The following is a 17,371-nucleotide window of genomic DNA, read 5'->3' on the forward strand; positions in this document are numbered from 1 at the left end:
CCCACATTTCCTAACTTAAAAGAATTTAGGGAATTGGGAGCATTCCACATAAATCAAACATCCTAGACCCCCCTCCCCCCCTGGAATTGAAATCCTTAATTTCCAAGTATTTTTAGTGAAATCCTCATAACAGGCATGTAGATCAAGATGTGTTCCACCTTTGTGCGCGTATAGAGCATTTGTCAAATGAAGCAATGGTTGCGCTCGACTCGGCCTCGCTTCACAACTCCAATGACACAAAGGCATCTGCAGCACTCGTATGATTAATTGCTCATTTCAACCCTATAAATCTGGATGCATTGGTAGTGACAATGCTGACTGTCCAGAAATTAAATGAGAAGGTTTAATATAAATTGTATTTTATCAAAACAAATTACTCACCTGTACTAAACGTGCAGGGGTCACGTGACTTGTATTCTCCAAGAAGTAAATGCTCAACTGTTTAAAAAAACGAATTCTTCACTTGAAGTACAGGTGATGGTTTTGGAGTATTGGAGTCCTCAAACATCCAAAGGCAACAAGTTACTTGACAAAGTTTACAAAAAAAAAAAATATTTTATTGTTGAACAGGTAAAGAAACCTTCATAAACAAATGAACATTTCACATATACATAGTCTCATTGTAGTTTTAGGCAAACTGGTTAATCAGCACAATTTATTCCAGGAGAAAATAGAGATGCATGTTTTCTTAATCTCTTAATGTCAAAATGTTGATAATTCAAGGCACAAATGTAAAAACCGTCAGATACCTGAATACTGCAGTGAACATATAGCAATTAAGATCATAACCAGAATAATGAAGCAATCCCAGACAATTAAATCACCTCCGGTTAAGATTGAATAATCAATAAAAATAGCAAAGGAAGCTTCGCCTTTCTGTTTACAATATACCACTCCAATAACATTTGAACGTGTTAAAAATAAATAAACACAGTATATTAGATATTTACATCTCAGTGGCCTCCATCTATCGGAACCTGGGCACAAAAACACTTTTGAGATTTAAACACAAGCTAAATCATGGTGTTAATATCATTTTACTTCAACAGAAGCAACACGTTGCTGGAAGTCACAGCCTTCTACAATAGTTTTCATTCATTCATCGCTTCTCTCAGTTTTCCTTTCATTCCACTTCTTTACAAAGTTCTACACAAAGAAAAGGCTTTTGAAAGGTTGTCAGAAGAAAATCCAATTACAGGCCACAGTCTGCCTTTACTTAATATGTTTGTTTCTGCACCTTTTAAAATGAATTTTGCGATTAAGATTGAGAACTAGAGTAAAACAATTTAAAATACAATTTTTTTTTAAATAGATTTGAAACACCTGACTGGCATTATAAATCACCAAGTGTGCCAACATCACATTCTTATTTCCCCCAAATCTTCTTTTCTTTCTTTTCGAGTGCACAGACTTTAATCACAGCAACAGGCTGAACAGTCACAATCTACAACTTTCTGCTCTCCTTTTAGAAAAAAAATTCCAAAACTTTGTTTGGCTGCTTGGTAACTCCTCTTGAGTCACTTGAGTTATCGCTCTTGGGAGATTTTTCATGTTTAAATGGACTTTTGTTTTTGTGTGTTTTCCAGCAAAATCGCACCCTGCTCATGATCCTCGCAGCTTCAAGCGGCGCTCGTCAGCGTGTCCAGCGTGGGCTTCTGCTCCTCCGTGTGGCTCTGCGCTCCGCCGCCGGAGTACGCCTGCTCGTACTTTTGCAGGACTGAAACGACAACATCATGGCCAAACTGCATGGCATCATCGAGGGGCGTGTTCCCCCATCTGACAGGTAAGAGGGTGATATGGAGATGGGAGTGTTTAAAGTTAGTAACATGGAGATGGCTTCATGCTGTCGTTCAGTCACTTGTCAGATGGATGAAATCATGTCTGGATCCGTACCTGTCTTTCATGTGAGGATTCACTTTACATATTTCTGTGAGAAAGACCACTGTGTCCACGTGACCTGAAGGGGAAAAACAAAGACCACAAGACGTGATCCAATCTGTAAATGTTGAAGGTGAAGTCGTTATAAGAATGGAGAGATTGATGGTGTAAAGTCACCTTCTGCTGCTGCGACGTGGAGAGGTGTGCGGGAATCATAGTCCGTCACCTCCATGTTCACGGTGGAAAGCGCAAATCTGAAGGGACAAGAAAGACAATACAGGGTAGAGCAAACACAAACGAGGAGGTTGTTGTAACCTGGATATTGGAACGGTGGCAGACACTGTGCTGCATGCACCTGAGTGTCCCTGTGATCACAACGTCTTGACTGACCTCACCTGCATGCCTCTGCAATGGCACATCTGGACTGTGGTTAATTCTCGCACTCAAACGCTCCAGTCTTTAGTACTGAGTGAAGGTTTGGAGGGAACTATTGAATGCATGAGCCCACTGTGTGACATGATCCACGCCTTTTCCCTCTTTTGGTTGCTTGACCTTGTCTCTTTTTGGAGTTTTGTAAATAATTGACTGATTTGGTATCTTTCAGCTTGAAGCAATGCCATGTATTGTTGGGTTTTTTTTTTTTTGGGGGGGGGGGGGGTGTAATTTACCACATGATTCAACAATTTGTAAAATGGGCAGACAAGTTGTGATGTGAACAGACATTAACAAGCTGAACTACTTTATGGCCCCGCGCAATAAGTTTGTATGCCTGACTGAGGACACATTAATCACTGAACCTTGAAAGTGTTGGTTTTGACCTTCAGTTGAATGGAGGCCCGCTCTCTGCCTTTGTTTACAGTCCTTACAGACAAGTCTCTGCATGTTGCAGATCTTTGAGTGATATTTACCAAAATGTCAAACTGACACTCAGGATTGCCTCATACGTCCACGGCCGTGATGAAACATGCCAAGAAGAAAGAAATCTGAGTTTTCACTCACCTCCTGAGAGCCGAGACGTCGCCACTGAATGCTGAAAACATCAGGTTCAGCACTGACTTGTTCTAATGGGGCAAACAGCAAATAGTGTCTCATTGAACTATTTCTCATAAAGTATCAATGTATCGGCATTACATTTAATCATCTGCCATAAGCAGCTGTGTATATTACTCACTGGATCCTCATCTGATTGCCTTCTTGGGTCGTACTTCTTGGCAAAATGCCTCAGATTGTCATAATGGTGGAAGTTGAAGTGAGACACGAGATCCTAGCAAATCAAACACATACCAGATAATCATTCTCTTCACATGAATACGCACACTGCGCAATCTTTGCTCATTGCTCAAGATTATTTTGACATTGACATGTATGTTCGAAGTACCTGACAGAAGTGGATACCGCGGACGCTGTTTCCTGTCCGATCCAACGGTGGGGACCAACACATCATACCCATGACGTTAGGGACCACCAGCAGCACAGCTCCCGACACACCAGACTTAGCAGGCAGGCCCACCTGGCGAAGAATACCATCAATGAACCATTCGATGCATTAAGGAACAACGCGCTGCAATAAATAGAAATAAAATGACTCACATGGAAGGCAAACTGTCCAGAAAGGTCATACATGCCGCAGGAATGCATCAGGCTCAAGGTGTTTCGGATGGATTCGGCGCTCAAAATGCGATCGCCTGTGATCGGACAGATGCCGCCGTTGGCCAGTGTGGCAGCCATGACACTTCCTGACTCGCAGGTAACCTCTATGGAGCACAACTGAAACAGAGCGATGAAAACTTAACTTGAATGCACCATACTGTCTTACACGCTCTCAGCATCCTTTTCTCTTAATAGCTATCACCTCTCATACATACACGCCATCTCGACCTCGTCTGCCAGGCTTTGCAACATGAGTGTTGAATAAACGCAATGACGCTTAACCAATAGACAAAACATTCAACGAGTGGAAAAGTCAAGTTGGCTCATTTTCACTCTGAGTGCCTGTCATTGAACTCTCCTGGTTAATGTTTTACAGTCGAGACATTTCATTGTGATAGACTTGAAGCATTTCAGTCTTGATCAAACAAGTGAAACAGCTGACAGACATCGATCCACGCCGCAAGCACATCGAATAAAACAATTGATTTTAGCCGCTTGAAAGCGAGTCTCACCTGAAAGTAGAAGTCAAGAGCAGCAATCATATCAGCATTGTCAGGAAAGCACTGCAGAGATGAAGATCAGAGTCAGCAAATACTGGGGATATACATTTATTGATGATAATCTGAAGAGTAAACAACCATTTATGGAATAGTAATTAAAACACACCTTTTTCTCTTTGAGGTAATAACCGATTGCGTAGTTCCTGTCACCCGTCTCCCTCTCTGACTGAAAACTGGAGGAACACAGCCAATGTGAGAAGCAGCATTTCAAGAAAACCGTCAGAAGCCAGACTTTGTATGTCTCAAACTACAGCACTCACGTTGCATTGCTGAAGCCCACATACTCTGAACCAGCCATGCCTTTCAAGAACTCCATCACCTGCAGCAACATCACATTTTAAGCAACTTCAGGAGCGAGATCAAATAATCGACTTTAAAAATCTAAAGATGGAAAGAATTTACTCACATAGTCAAACCTTTCAGCTTTATTTGAGTGAGGCTGTCAAAAGAGGGAATAAAAGATCACTTTCTGGTGTTTGAAAGGAGGACAATGTTCTGCAAGTCCCTACAGGTAGGTGGCAGTGTTTGAGTGCGCTGAGGCCCTGTGTCATAAATCTTGGGTGGGCGTTGAGGTATGACATGCACGTGTCGTCACTAAGCCTGTTGGTCCATGTGCTGATGTGCTTTCTGGAGCCAGAGTGGTGTTTATGACCATGCTTGAATTTCATGTCCCCATGAAGGCTCATTACCAAGTTGTAAAGTTCTCATAAGGGATGTCACATTCATTTTAAGGCTCCATCGAAGAGGCTGGCAGCGATATCTGATTTTACTTATGTTGAGGGGATTACCAGGGCCTTGACCTCACGTGTCTGTATCAAGTGCTCCCTGATGTCACAACTCAAATTTAAACCAGACAAAACTATAATTTGATATGTTTCTGAATTCATTTCTTTGTGCCAGACAGTTCATGGTGAGGAGTTTATATCCTCCTCACCATGTGTTTAAATCACATGCATGCATAGTATACAGACTATTTCTTTCCCTCCATATATGAAGCTCCGGTGAGGGCGGCTAAACCACCTTCTACTGTGAGACCTGTAATTGGCCAGAGGCACACACACGCCCCTACTGTGTAACAGGGATCATCCGTCTCTACTGAACTTGACCCACATTTGATAAGAGGCTTCACAAAGAGACTTTTAAAACCTCCCCCCCAAAATAAAACAAAACACAGCCATATATGGTTGAAAGAATCCCTGCATCGTCTTAAAAAAAGCAAACAAAGCTCACAGAAAGTCAGACGATTATGACCATAGTCCAGTTACAGTGTTTATCCAACAGACACACTGCTGCCTCTGCTGACGTCACGCCTCAGATGTGAGTTTGTTCAGTGAATTTTGGACGTGAACTCTGAAGTGTCCTATTGTGACATTGTCATTTACATAAAAGATAAATTCACAGCAGGTACCGTTCTGTGCGTTCACAGTGAGACATCGATAGAGTCCCATAATTCATCTGCATAGTCTCCAATAGATACCTTTTCAAAAACAAGCTTTCGATTGAAATCAAGGCTTGGTAGTATTGTTTCATGGAGAGCCTCAGAAGGAATTATTAGCCTATTAAACTGTCTCTGACTGGGGAACAACACCACACTGAAACATTGAAATAACTGAGGGGGAATAGAATTTAATAAGGTCTGGGTTTAAACACTAGCAGCCTATTTTTGGCCATGACTAACTGCTCCCTGAGATGCCAGTCTTTGATTCACCCTGACACCCTCATTAATACCAGTCATCTCCGTTATGGTAGTTTGCTACTATGCTCGGATGAAAACATCTGCATTAAGTAGGCATCGATTACCATACCAATGTATTTAGTGCTTGCGGGGCTTTTGGGTTTTACCTTAATTAAAGAACTGATGACGATGGCTCCCGCATTCACCATGGGGTTGTGTGGTTTATCTGCACCAGAAATTAGAGCATGTTATCAGTGATTTACCCCAAACCACAAAAGCAATAAACTGCAAAAGTTACAGGGTGCATTTGATCGAGGAGGACTTGGATGAAACATCAGCTAATGAACTGAATTCATGCAGCACAATCCAGCTTTCCTTCAGAGGCGAGTATATGACGGCAAATGGTAGATAATTTGGCTGAACACCCATCAAAACAACTTTTGTTTCTTGTCAAATACGAGCTTGTTCCAACTCATCATTTGCTCGACTGCCAAAAGCTCGAGTCTGTAAAATTCCTGATCAAAAACCAGAGCTGCCAAAATTTCTCAATAGCTGAAGGGAGATAACATCGGCAACCGGCTTCAGAGAGACGTGCACCTCTGCTCCTTTTGCAGAAGATCTAAATAAATGCTCCCAATTTCTTTTCTTTTTTTTTTTATACTCCTGCAAACTCACAGAGATAAACAACATTTGTCAAAGACTGGACGGGACAGAATAACAGGCACTGCAGAAAGTGTTAGAACATTTGATTAACTGGGGGGGGAAACATGCTTTTTTTGAAAACTAGAACAAATCACATGTGCCCTTAGTATTATAGTTTCTACTTGGTCTTGTAGAGAGAGGATGATTGGAGTTGATCACACTTGCCTTCGTCGTTCAGTGACAGTTGGTTAAACTTCAATCCACTGGGCTCTTTGCCCACGTATTGGTGGACACTGTCGCTGCCGAGCTCGTGCACGGCGATGGCGTACTCCAGAGGCTTCACACACGACTGCAGACAGATGGGAATCTTGGTGTCGCCCACTGAGTGTCTGCATGACGTTAGCATGTAACACAGTTGGCACAGAAACAAAAGAGGGGGAAAAAAAAAAAATGAATGATTGCACACAGTGGTGGTTGTCAGGATGAAGAAACGATGAGTTGTGTCTGCACCTCTGGCCGTCGATCGTGCACAGAGAAACACCCCAGAGATCAGGGCTGAACTTGGCCAGCTGAGGAATGTAATCGGCGACCTGCGTGGAGGCAGGAGACACAAAGTGAGCCTGCAACAATGACTCCGAACCAGTGTGTTTGTGTGTTTGTGTGTTACTCACTTGTCCTGTCTCGTGCTTCAGTGCTCTGTCGTACATGTTGTCGACCTGGTGGGTGAACTTCTCGAAGTTGGGGATGATGAACTTCTTTTTGAAAGCCTTAGACAGCAGCATGATGTTGTTTCCCACACACCTAGGAGAAGACACGGGAATGATCGGATATCAAAGGAGTTCACTTGAGGGATAAAAACAAGGAATGTTAGAAAATACAAGACATGTTGCAGTTTGTATAACATGTTCAAACTTTAAATATGCAGTTCAGCCACTTGGATAAAAAGTCCCCCAAAAAATTCCATAAAAGTTCAACATAAATGGCGATGACTGATTATCCTCATTTTTTATGTATTTAATTCACACTTATTTTATGAGTAAGTATGAAAGTAAAGTGCATCCTGGCCAAGGTAGCAGCCAATACAGAATGAAGTGATTAAAAAAAATTAAAATACAGCCAACCTTATAAAATATGTCATTAATCTTTTTTTTTATTATTAAATAACAGCTTCGTAATTTAGGATCAATAAAGTCACATTTTTACATAGACTGTGGAACATCATAATGTGTTCAAGGTGACTTGAATGACTATCTCTTATATTATATAGCCAGTAAGTGAACATTTTGTCCTCAAAGTCAATGTGTCAGAAGCAGAAAATGGGCAAGCATAAGTATTTCAGCAAGTTGAACATAGATCCATTTGGAATGACAAGATAACTAAGTCGGGGCAGAAATACAGCTCCTGTGAGGGAATTCCTGGGCTTCAGTGTTCACTATATCTGAAAAATGGTCCAGGGATAGAGAACCATGACGGCAGGAGTGGCCAAAACTCACTGATGCTCATTGATGAAGTGGAGGCCTCGACAAGTCAAAGCTCTTTTGGCAGCAACAGGGAGGAGTACACAATATTAGGCATTATGTTATGGCTGATTAGCGCAAAGCTACAACTGTCAACCTACCAATGTCAACATAACTTGAAACTGAAGGGCAATCGGTCATGATAGGAGTTTTTCAGGACAAACATGTTCCTTGTTATTGTGGAAGTTAAGAACGCCACTGTTCTATTTGCAGTGAAAGTATCGGTACGTCCCTACAGTGTGACAGAAACCCAACATGCACAAAGCCATGATCCTGACACTGAAGCAGATCAATGCGGGTATTGATTTGATCATTTACACCTGGGAGGTGAAGAAGATCCTTTCCTCCATTAAGATCACCACAGTGTTAGTAAGCCCACAGTTATGCTGACCTCGCTTGCACTTAGGAGTTATAATTATGGCTGTAATGCTCGGCATCACGCTCGATAATATGAACCATTTTTATTTTTACATTCAGAAATTGAGTCAAATTGTGTCAGACGGACCATATTAACTGTAACTGATTGGAGTTGTGAGATGTGTTTGTGTCAAAAACACAAACATGTTCTATATGCTTTCAAGGAAAAATGTAAATTCCCTCACTGGCGCTCTGGCCCGGAGTCCTCGCTAATCTTAACCTAGCGTGAGGTTTCGGGACACCAGGAAAAGAAAGTGGAGAGAGTTTGCATTATTCATATGGGTCACTTCCTAAAAAAAGCCCTCTCTATTTCTAGTAGCATATTTATAGCGAGCTCAAGTTGTTCTTCAGGAACGGGTAACCTCCCAAAGTTAAGGAAACGGGCAAGGAAGGCCTGATTTCGACCAATTAAGTCTGACAGAGACAGCCACACTCTGTGAACCCTGGGCTATTCCAAGCCGCTCTGACTGAGTGAATTACACTTGTCAGTTCGGAAATGATACCATTAGGACAGCAGCAGGCATGGCACGTGCAGATCTTTTGAGCCTACAAATGCAATCACCGAAAGTCTGGAGCGCCACCAGAAAGATGGCCTTTTATTAACAGCCCAGGAGACTCCTCAGTCGACGGTTTTGGCTGACGTGCTTGTATTCGAATTTGTTAAGCAACAGCTGCCAGCCATAAAATGTCTCTGTCAGTCTCTTGGACTCAAATAGCACTAACTACGAGTCGCACCCTTTGCATAACAAATACACACAAAATGGCCCTTAAGCCGAACCTCACACCTTTCCTACGCTTCTTTGCAGATGTAAACAGATTCATTTGTATATTATGTATTGGAAACATTATAGGTAAAATATTAGGAGTGATGCAGCATGCAGTGAAATCTGGTGTTTATTGAAACAACTACAGTAGTTTTCCATCTGATACTTTTTTTTTTTTTTTTTGGTGCCCCCATAAATAAAAAAAATTCTCACCTCCTGAAGAGCTTCTTGTCCATCATGAGAGGCCCAAAAGAGTCACGTGACAACTGTCGCATCTGACGAATGCAGTCACGCAGCCGGGGGTCAGACGTTAACAAGCCTGTTTTTCTCAGAGCCTACAAGGTCCAAAAAATTAGAGGTATTATTATTTATTTATTTATTTTTACAAATGTAAGACACAGCTGACGAAAGGGTGTTGAAGGCAGGAGTGAGGTCACAAACCTGTGGAAGTGTTGTTTATGTTATGTCATCTACTAGATTATTAAAAGATGCAGAAGGGGGAGACAAATAAATAAATATATATATATATATATAATACATGACTTTCCAGCCTCAGGTGTGTTCACACGAGACAACAAATGATTTATATGCGTGAACACATCACTGGAGCTCCTCCTGTAAGTCACACCGACAGCTACTATATGTACCGTGTGCCTATTTTGGGCACGTCATGTGCTCGACCGAGGTGACTGGAGAGGGCCCCGTGTTTTTCTCACACTTCTCATCTGAAAAGTGATTCAGCAAGCACATGGACGAAACACATGGCCAGAGGCCTGTTGTTATTTATTGTCTGCGAGGGATTCTGCGCTCCAGGGCAGAACATGTTAAAGGTGAAGCTCTGAGCACAGTGGGTTTTTTTTGTTTTTTTTGTTTTTTTTTTGCTCAGTTTAGACTTTTAGCTTTCCACTCACTGTGTGAGTAGGTCTTTCTATTTGTAGGCTCGTGAGCAGTTTCATCTTTACACACTGGGAGCAACTGAATACAGGCAGAGATCAGACAGTATTTAAACATGGGCGCGCAGAATGCAGTGATTTTATTTAGTTGGTACAGGTTTGCTTGCCCAAATCGCTTTTTAATATTCATGTAAACGAAAGACAGTGACGGCCAAAAAGCCATGATGCATTTCTCTGCTCGTCGATAACGTTTTCTTAAAGAAAACTATGAATGCAAATTTTAGGATATTTTCCTTTTGTTTCATTTAAAGTTTTCTTGAGGTCTGTAGAGACTTATAAATGTGTTTTTTTTATTGATATTTACTACAGTAAACCAACAAACATTTAGCTTATCTCCAAGTACATTTCACTGCAATAAACACGTTCATTAATTTTCAGTGACGATTGAATAGTTCTCAGGGCTTTAAGAATAAATGCACTCGTTTACAAGTAAGTTAAACAGCCCCCACTTCCAGCGTCTATCTTCTGCCCGAGTCACCTCTACAAACACATCCATTCATCTGTGGCGTAACAAGAAGCCACCCGTGTTGACACATGACTGTTCTCCTAAACGCTTCAACACAAAATGACTGAGTTGCCATAGACACCAAGGTTACCAGATGTCTGCCTTTTTATATGGCTGTCTAAAAAGTCTCAGTTATCTCCGATCTAAAAGATGCGTTCGTATCTTAGTTCATTAAAGGTAGTAAGACTTGCCCTCACAAGTTTTTAAAAGAACTAAGAAAGGCACGTTTTTGTAGTAAATCAACATCTCTCAGGTGTATTTAGAGGTTAGTGACTCTTAGCAGAGAAGTTATATAAATGCCTTTATTTTTGTGAATGCAGTGTAAAATATGGATGAAAGTATTTCATCTGAAACATGAGAATTACTTAACTTCACTATGAAAATAAAAGTTGCTCCCTGATGGTTTTTAACCTTAGTTTTCAGTGTGAGACCTTCTAAATTTAGGTCTATTACATAAGAAACACCTTCAAAAAAGCATGGCGCAGCCAGCTGGAGATACTCTGCATTCCACTTGTGAAATATGGCTTGTTCGTCTCTGCTCAAGGATCCTTAAGCTCGAGTCAAAGGCACATTTTGAAAGCAGAATCGCGCTGCATGAGTGTGCTAACTTTACATGTCCACTTCAGCCGTGAAAAGTCAACAGAGGCACGGCAGCAAACGTGCAAATTTGCTGTGGACTCACAGAGATGAACTCGGGGAGGGGGATCATCTCTCTGCCGTCTGTGATGGTGTAGAAAAGTAGGTCTTCCGTAGTGGACATGAACCGACTTCTGCCACAACAAAGAGGAAAACACAGCATGTTGTGGTCTTGAAAACTGGATCGGCTGCAGTGTATCACGTTCAAACCAAGAGCCGTGCGTCAAGGTTTATGTAAACAATACAGATACTGGTAAAACAATGCTGAAAGAGTGTGTCCACTGACCTAAATTCCTATATGTGTTCTATCTACGAGAGAAACCCTAACCTTTTTATACAACGATAATCTGAAATCAATGAAAATGTTTTTCAGTCAACAATACAACTTGTGCTGGAGGCCTTTTCTGTAGGTTTGTATGTTCTTCCAGTGTTTACATGGATTTTCCGCTCCTGTTTCCTCATGTAGTCCAAAAACTTGGCTTTAAGTTAATTGATGACTCAAGATTTCCCATCGGTGTGAATTTGACTATATGTGACTGTCTTGTCTCTGAGTGACTGGCTCTGTGTCCAGTAAGGCCTGCTCACTGTCTGCTGGGATGACTCCTGCTCCCTGCGAGCTGATCCAGGTTAGAGGATGGACGACTGGATTGAATTACTTCGCTTGCAGACTCTGCTGCTGGGTGTATACTTGATCACTGATTGCCATTCAGTCACATGCATTTAAGCGTAAGTCTTGTTTTTGGCGTCGACACTCAAATCAATTTCGCCATCAAATCACAGCCCAATCTGGTCGGATCTCATTGATTCTCAGTGCTGACAATTTTTTACGGCTGTTGTAAGCAGATTTCCAGCAATGATCTTTTCAGATGAGAAGATACACAAAATGGGTGCTTTGTAATGGGAAGCTGGAAGATAATTAATTTTGCATGTGTAATTAGCACACATAAGAAAAAATACAGCTTCATGTCTGACAAGTCATTTGGCGAGCAATTGGATAATGTTATTGTTTATTAAGATTGATTTCACCTCAGAAATGATGACATAATTACCTAAGTTAGTGTATTAGCAGCTTTTAAAAACAAATTCCTAATTCTTGGACACTAACAATTAAATCATTTAGTTATCTGCCACAGACCAAAGTAGGTCCTTAAGTTGTCATCCTCTCAAATCCCCTCAAATATGATTGTCATGGCTATGAAACATGGTTTTTAACCAGTGATATAGCTACTTTGTTACTTAATCTCTTGAAAATGAATTATGTTTTACGGCTCAAATCTGAACTTTACTATTAACAAGAAGTATATTAGGCCAGACAAAAATATAAACAATGGTGAACAGAGAATTTTAGCTCGTGTATATTAAAGACTCACATGCAAACAAACATATTGGCAACGCTTGAGGCATAATAGCAATACAATTGAACGCTTTTTGTTCAGGCGAACTGCAGGCTTCTATTAAGCAGATGTTGCCAAGCAACCATTTAATACTACCGGAAATTATCGCGAGCAATCTATCCGGGAAAACCAATTAATGTACATTTTTCTTTATAAAGTGTTTATATAAACTGCTCATAAAACTTAGACAGCACTTTAAAGGTTTAACGTTACAGTGATTTTGACAATCACATCTTAATCCAAAAGAGTAGTATCCAACTGTGAATTATCTATAATAATTATCTGGGGTGATTTGTGGCGATTGCCCACTGTGACCTACGTGGAGTGTCCTTGGTTGTCCTCCGGGCCGAGCTGCTGATGAAGAGCTCTGTGGGTGTGGGGTGATGCTGCGGCCCAGCAGGGGAGAGGAACAGGTTGTTGGGTCCTGGACCAAACAATGCTGTCAGCTCCAGCTCTGGCGCAGACGCCTGCATTTTTAAATAGCTGCAAGATTCCCCGGTTCGGTGTCCTTAGTCTTTTCAGGCAGTGCATTGTGATAAGTAGGGCTTGAAGCCTCAATAATTCAGGAGGACTTTTTTTTTTTCTTTCTCCTCCCTCCACAGCAGCTGATCTCGAGAGATAGTTGTGGCCAGTGCCCCTGAGTCCTCAGACCTTTAATAGCAGCTGCCGTCTTCCAGGCTGTTGCTCAGGGGCGGAGCTGTGACACACAGGCTGCACAGGCTGCATGGTGGGGGTCACTGACCAGCAGCTACTGAAATGAAACTGCTGTTTGATGCAGTGCACCTGCTATGAGCGCCCTCTGCTCTTTCTTTTGATAAAAAAGAGGAGTAAATCACTTTTTCACTTCAGTTGTTTACCTTCATATTCAATGTACTCATTATGAGGTTGTCAGCGAGTTCCACCTTCTAAAAATGTTGGTCGTAAGTGAAAACGTGCATTGGAGATTGAGAGTGGAAAGTGAATCCGTAGTAGTGTCACAACACAGAGAAGTGAGCGTTCTCATTAAAGTTACAGAATGCAATATTTTGGATGGATGTGAATCTTTATAATCTTAAAAAAAAAAGTCAAATGATACATAACAGTGATCTCATTTAAAACTAGAACGACACTCGGTTGTGCGCATAACTTCACCAACACCACAATTGTTTGCGGAACCGAGTTCGCATCACTGGCATTATAGCATGATCTCCTTTGTCTTTTGATCATCTCCATGATGTGCCTCTCTCATCTGCTTTGACCAATGAATTAATAAATACATGAACATGAAAACATGACCTCAAAGGTAAAAAGACAATTTTGTGAGGTGTTGCTTGTATACCCACCCAAACGTCAGCTTTTCCCAGCATGTTTACTATTATAATACAAGTTTAAGTGTTTCAAACAAGCAGCTGGAAGAATAGTTAACACAACAATTGCTGGACCTCTTGGCTGTAGTGTATTTGATGAGCAATTTTTGCAGCATTTTCTCACCAGAAATGTGTCAACTGGCTTGTTTGAGCACAAGAAATGAACACTGGAGTGCCACTGAGTTTTGTGTGCATCACTCGTGTTCAGATGACTCGAGCAAGGTCAAAACATTGATGTGCAGATTTACGTTCAAGCCCAAATGTTATGAAAAGCTTGAACATCTTTTTCTCCAGTTAGCAACTCTGATAGCAACAAAAAAAAGAGGCAAAACTCTGACAGCAAGGCAAAAGGCACATTGCTACAAAAGTGACTAAACAATGTCCCCTATGTGCAACAGTGTACAAACGTTGAGTTTAAAGTTCAAGCGAGGCCAAACCTTATCTTCTATTTTCAACCTTGCATGGTGTGACGTAAACCGTCCTCGGTCCAGAGCATGTACATAAGCAAACTATTTCATTTGATGCAGACATGAAGCCATCCAATCCTTAAACTATAGACTGTTGCTCTTTTGTTAGTGCAACTATACATTTTTTTTACTTAAAGTCTGTTGTAAGACTGAAAGCGGTGATTGTTTTTAATAATGTTATTTGAGCGAAAATGTCTAGTTTCTCCAAAAGCTATAACACAGTCCATCAACAAAGTATATTCAGTTTATCATCACAATGGCTTTCACATAAATCTCATTTAAGACTCAGGAATATGCTCAAAATGAGTCCTGGATTCCACACAGTTATTTAATTGTCTATTTATATAACAAATATTTTTTCATCTTTCTTCTGTGCTTTTGGTAACGACCACAGCAATACACTAATGGCCTTTTTTATTGTATTTTGTAATTGTTTGTGGAATAATGAATATTTCATGACCCACGTTTTGAATATCTAAACGCAATTGCGGCAATATTTTGGTGTCTGTATTGAAACAAAAGAATACTTCTCTAGTTCTTTTTTTTATATTGTATCTTTAAATATATTTTTACCATGTTTAAATCAAATGTGTATTCCGTGTGCATGGTATTGGATATATTTACAGTCGTGTTGTCAGCAGAGAGTCATTTCTATAGCTGTGAGATGGTGACACCCAATGGTCAGCTTCTCACACTGATGCGCCGCCATGTTACTGCCTTGCACTCTAGGTGGCGTACTCACTCCAGCACCCTCCACCCTTCAGGTCGGCCTCTGTTCTCTGTTCCCTTGTTTTGTTGAGGACACATCACAGTCTCATGTCTGTCTGAGATCCTTCCTCTCTCCACAGGGCTTCTCGGCCTGTTTTCCTGTGCTTCAAACACACTTTACAGTATCAGATTTATTCTGTTTTTGACTTTTCGGCCCGGCTTCCCTTCCCGTCTTTGATGTCGACTGCTTTTGAGATGCTCTTTGAGGAGCTCCACAATACATTTTACTCTTGTCATTGCAGAGCATTTTTTGAAAAGAGTTCTTAAGAAGGCAATTTGAGTCATTCGGGAGATGCAGGAGGATTGTGGTGGTAACCTGCCACACCCATGTTCAGTTTCACTTCACAGGGCCCTAAACATACATGCAGGGGAAGTCTTTCTCATTCCTGCAGGCACTGCATTATCCATTTCCGGGCCGACTCCAGCAGGTGACTCGATATCATCTCCATTACAAAGTAAATGAGGCCTCATCGGGCTGTGATCGTCTCCACTGCATTTCCAGGCATATGACTTCTCCAAAGGGGTGCCTGCTAACCCATGGCCTCACTGCGCTACCTCTGCCGGTTGTAGCGTCTCTGTTTTCAGGCGAAAATGTTTTCCATTCCTGGGCCAATGAATGCCACCTTTGTCCCTTCATCCTCCATCTTGTGTGAGAAAGCCCCCCTTGCTGCACTCACCAAGCCTGCACAAACTTAACCTCTTCCCCCCTCCACCTCACACAGGAAAAGAAACATACCGGGTCTGGGGCTTTGATTCACACTCAGTAATCTGGAGGTCTGGATAAACTACTGGCTTAGAGGCCACTTTGGACGGGCAGTTTTAGGGTCTTTAGGAAGGGAAAAAGGGTGGTAGCTGCTGAAATGTGATTTAAGCCTTTCAATCGGACAGTATTTGACTTTGAGACACACACATACTGGACGAGCAAGTTTAAAGGAGATTGTCCAAAGACTTGAGACTGCCAAAGTTATCAACTGCCTTCAAGAAGCTTGTTTGTACAACATAATGTGGGTTGATGAACTTCGTGGGAGGTATCTAATAGTTCTTGAGTAATTTAAAGCACTGGAGAAACATTACTTGTCCCATTATCAGTCTGTCTCAGCTGGATAACAATTACACTGGCATTTTCACAGGATAGATTTTGAGTGATTTTTTCCCCTAAATCACGCAGAGCCCCACTCGGTTTCAAAAGACTATTGGATATTACTTCTGAGACAAAGGGCATAACACTTTTATTTAATTAATGTCTAATTGTGAATAAACCTAAATCTGGCTAAGCTGCCTGCATGGTAAGAATCTGGTATCAAGTACAAGGAAGAGATGAGAAAAACAGTGCGTGGCAAGGCAAAGCTGCTTATTAGAAACTATCGAATGCTTGTAGAGATTTAATGCATCATTTAATGCATTTCTCAAATTAAAGGATAAGGTCCATTATCCCTGTGCCACCCAGTGTGAAAGGAATTTCATCTCTTCTCTACACTGAGTTGTGCCCACCCACTCAACCGCTCACAGATAGTAATTTTCCCATCACTTCTGAGGGGATCTATCCATCCAGCTGTCCTCCTATGCCTGTATGTGTGTCGAAGCCATTTCTGTTGGGTCTAATAGTTGGTTATGCCTGATGTTACTCTGTCCAAGAGTGGGATTGGGGAGCCACAGAGTTCATTTGAGGCTATATCGGCCTGATTTATTCCCAGTGATTGCATTCCAATTTTACTCACTTGTTAGTTTAACAGCCTGTTTGTGTTTTCTGCTGTGCGTTTTATTATGGGCTTCAGTGTGACTATAAATATAGATATATTTTTACTACTTTCAGCCATATGTTGGGGTTGTGCTTCGCACTCACAGCAGGAACCGGGTGGTGTCTGGGCTTTTTGGACTTTCTGTGTTTGAGTTTGTATGTGTGCATCTGGACCGGGTACTCCAGTTTCATGCCACACTTCAAAAACGTGCACTCATGGGAGTGACTGTGACTGCGTGTGGTTGTGTCTCTCTGTGTTTGCCCTGTGATGGACTGGCGACCTGTGTTAGGTGTACTCCGCCTTTCCTCACAGTCAGCTGGGATCAGTTCCAGCCCCCAGCGGTCTTTAGTTGAATAAAGCGGCCTAGAAGTTGCATGAATGGACCTTCAGCCTCTTGTACGATTCAAGTTCGGAAAAAAGCCTTTGATCACTTTCATTGTAGCAACAACGGATAACAAGA

At 41.5% G+C, this 17,371-nt stretch overlaps 1 protein-coding gene across 3 annotated transcripts; it reads right to left on the reverse strand.

The window, feature by feature from the left end:
* Window positions 1-541: 541 nt before the first annotated feature.
* On the reverse strand, window positions 542-13,217 carry gls2a (glutaminase 2a (liver, mitochondrial)). Of its 3 annotated transcripts, none has more exons than XM_080496479.1 (18): window positions 12,911-13,217; window positions 11,244-11,328; window positions 9,317-9,438; window positions 7,077-7,206; window positions 6,916-6,995; window positions 6,631-6,794; window positions 5,931-5,989; window positions 4,495-4,527; window positions 4,349-4,407; window positions 4,195-4,261; window positions 4,041-4,091; window positions 3,469-3,645; window positions 3,257-3,388; window positions 3,050-3,142; window positions 2,878-2,939; window positions 2,056-2,132; window positions 1,894-1,957; window positions 542-1,776 (listed from the first exon to the last, which is right to left on the reverse strand). In XM_080496479.1, the coding sequence occupies exons 1-18, from the start codon at window positions 13,120-13,122 to the stop codon at window positions 1,620-1,622; spliced, it is 1,824 nt and encodes a 607-aa protein (XP_080352605.1). In that variant the 5' UTR covers window positions 13,123-13,217; the 3' UTR covers window positions 542-1,619. The 3 variants fall into 3 exon arrangements, with proteins under 3 accessions (XP_080352605.1, XP_080352606.1, XP_080352604.1); XM_080496480.1 differs by having other exon boundaries at window positions 542-1,717; window positions 11,244-11,331; XM_080496478.1 differs by having other exon boundaries at window positions 11,244-11,331.
* Between the last annotated feature and the right edge of the window lie 4,154 nt (window positions 13,218-17,371).

This window comes from Blennius ocellaris, assembly GCF_963422515.1.
Source record: "Blennius ocellaris genome assembly, chromosome: 5".
Classification (NCBI taxonomy): domain Eukaryota; kingdom Metazoa; phylum Chordata; class Actinopteri; order Blenniiformes; family Blenniidae; genus Blennius; species Blennius ocellaris.

Bases quoted from the DNA above. Each gene is read 5' to 3' on its own strand.
- gls2a (XM_080496478.1), bottom strand. From the start codon at position 13,122: ATGCACTGCCTGAAAAGACTAAGGACACCGAACCGGGGAATCTTGCAG. The intron at 6,795-6,915 runs GTGCAGACACAA...AACGTCATGCAG, and splicing joins TGCACGATCGACGGCCAGAG to ACACTCAGTGGGCGACACCA. The intron at 3,143-3,256 runs GTACTTCGAACA...TTGATTTGCTAG, and splicing joins GCGGTATCCACTTCTGTCAG to GATCTCGTGTCTCACTTCAA.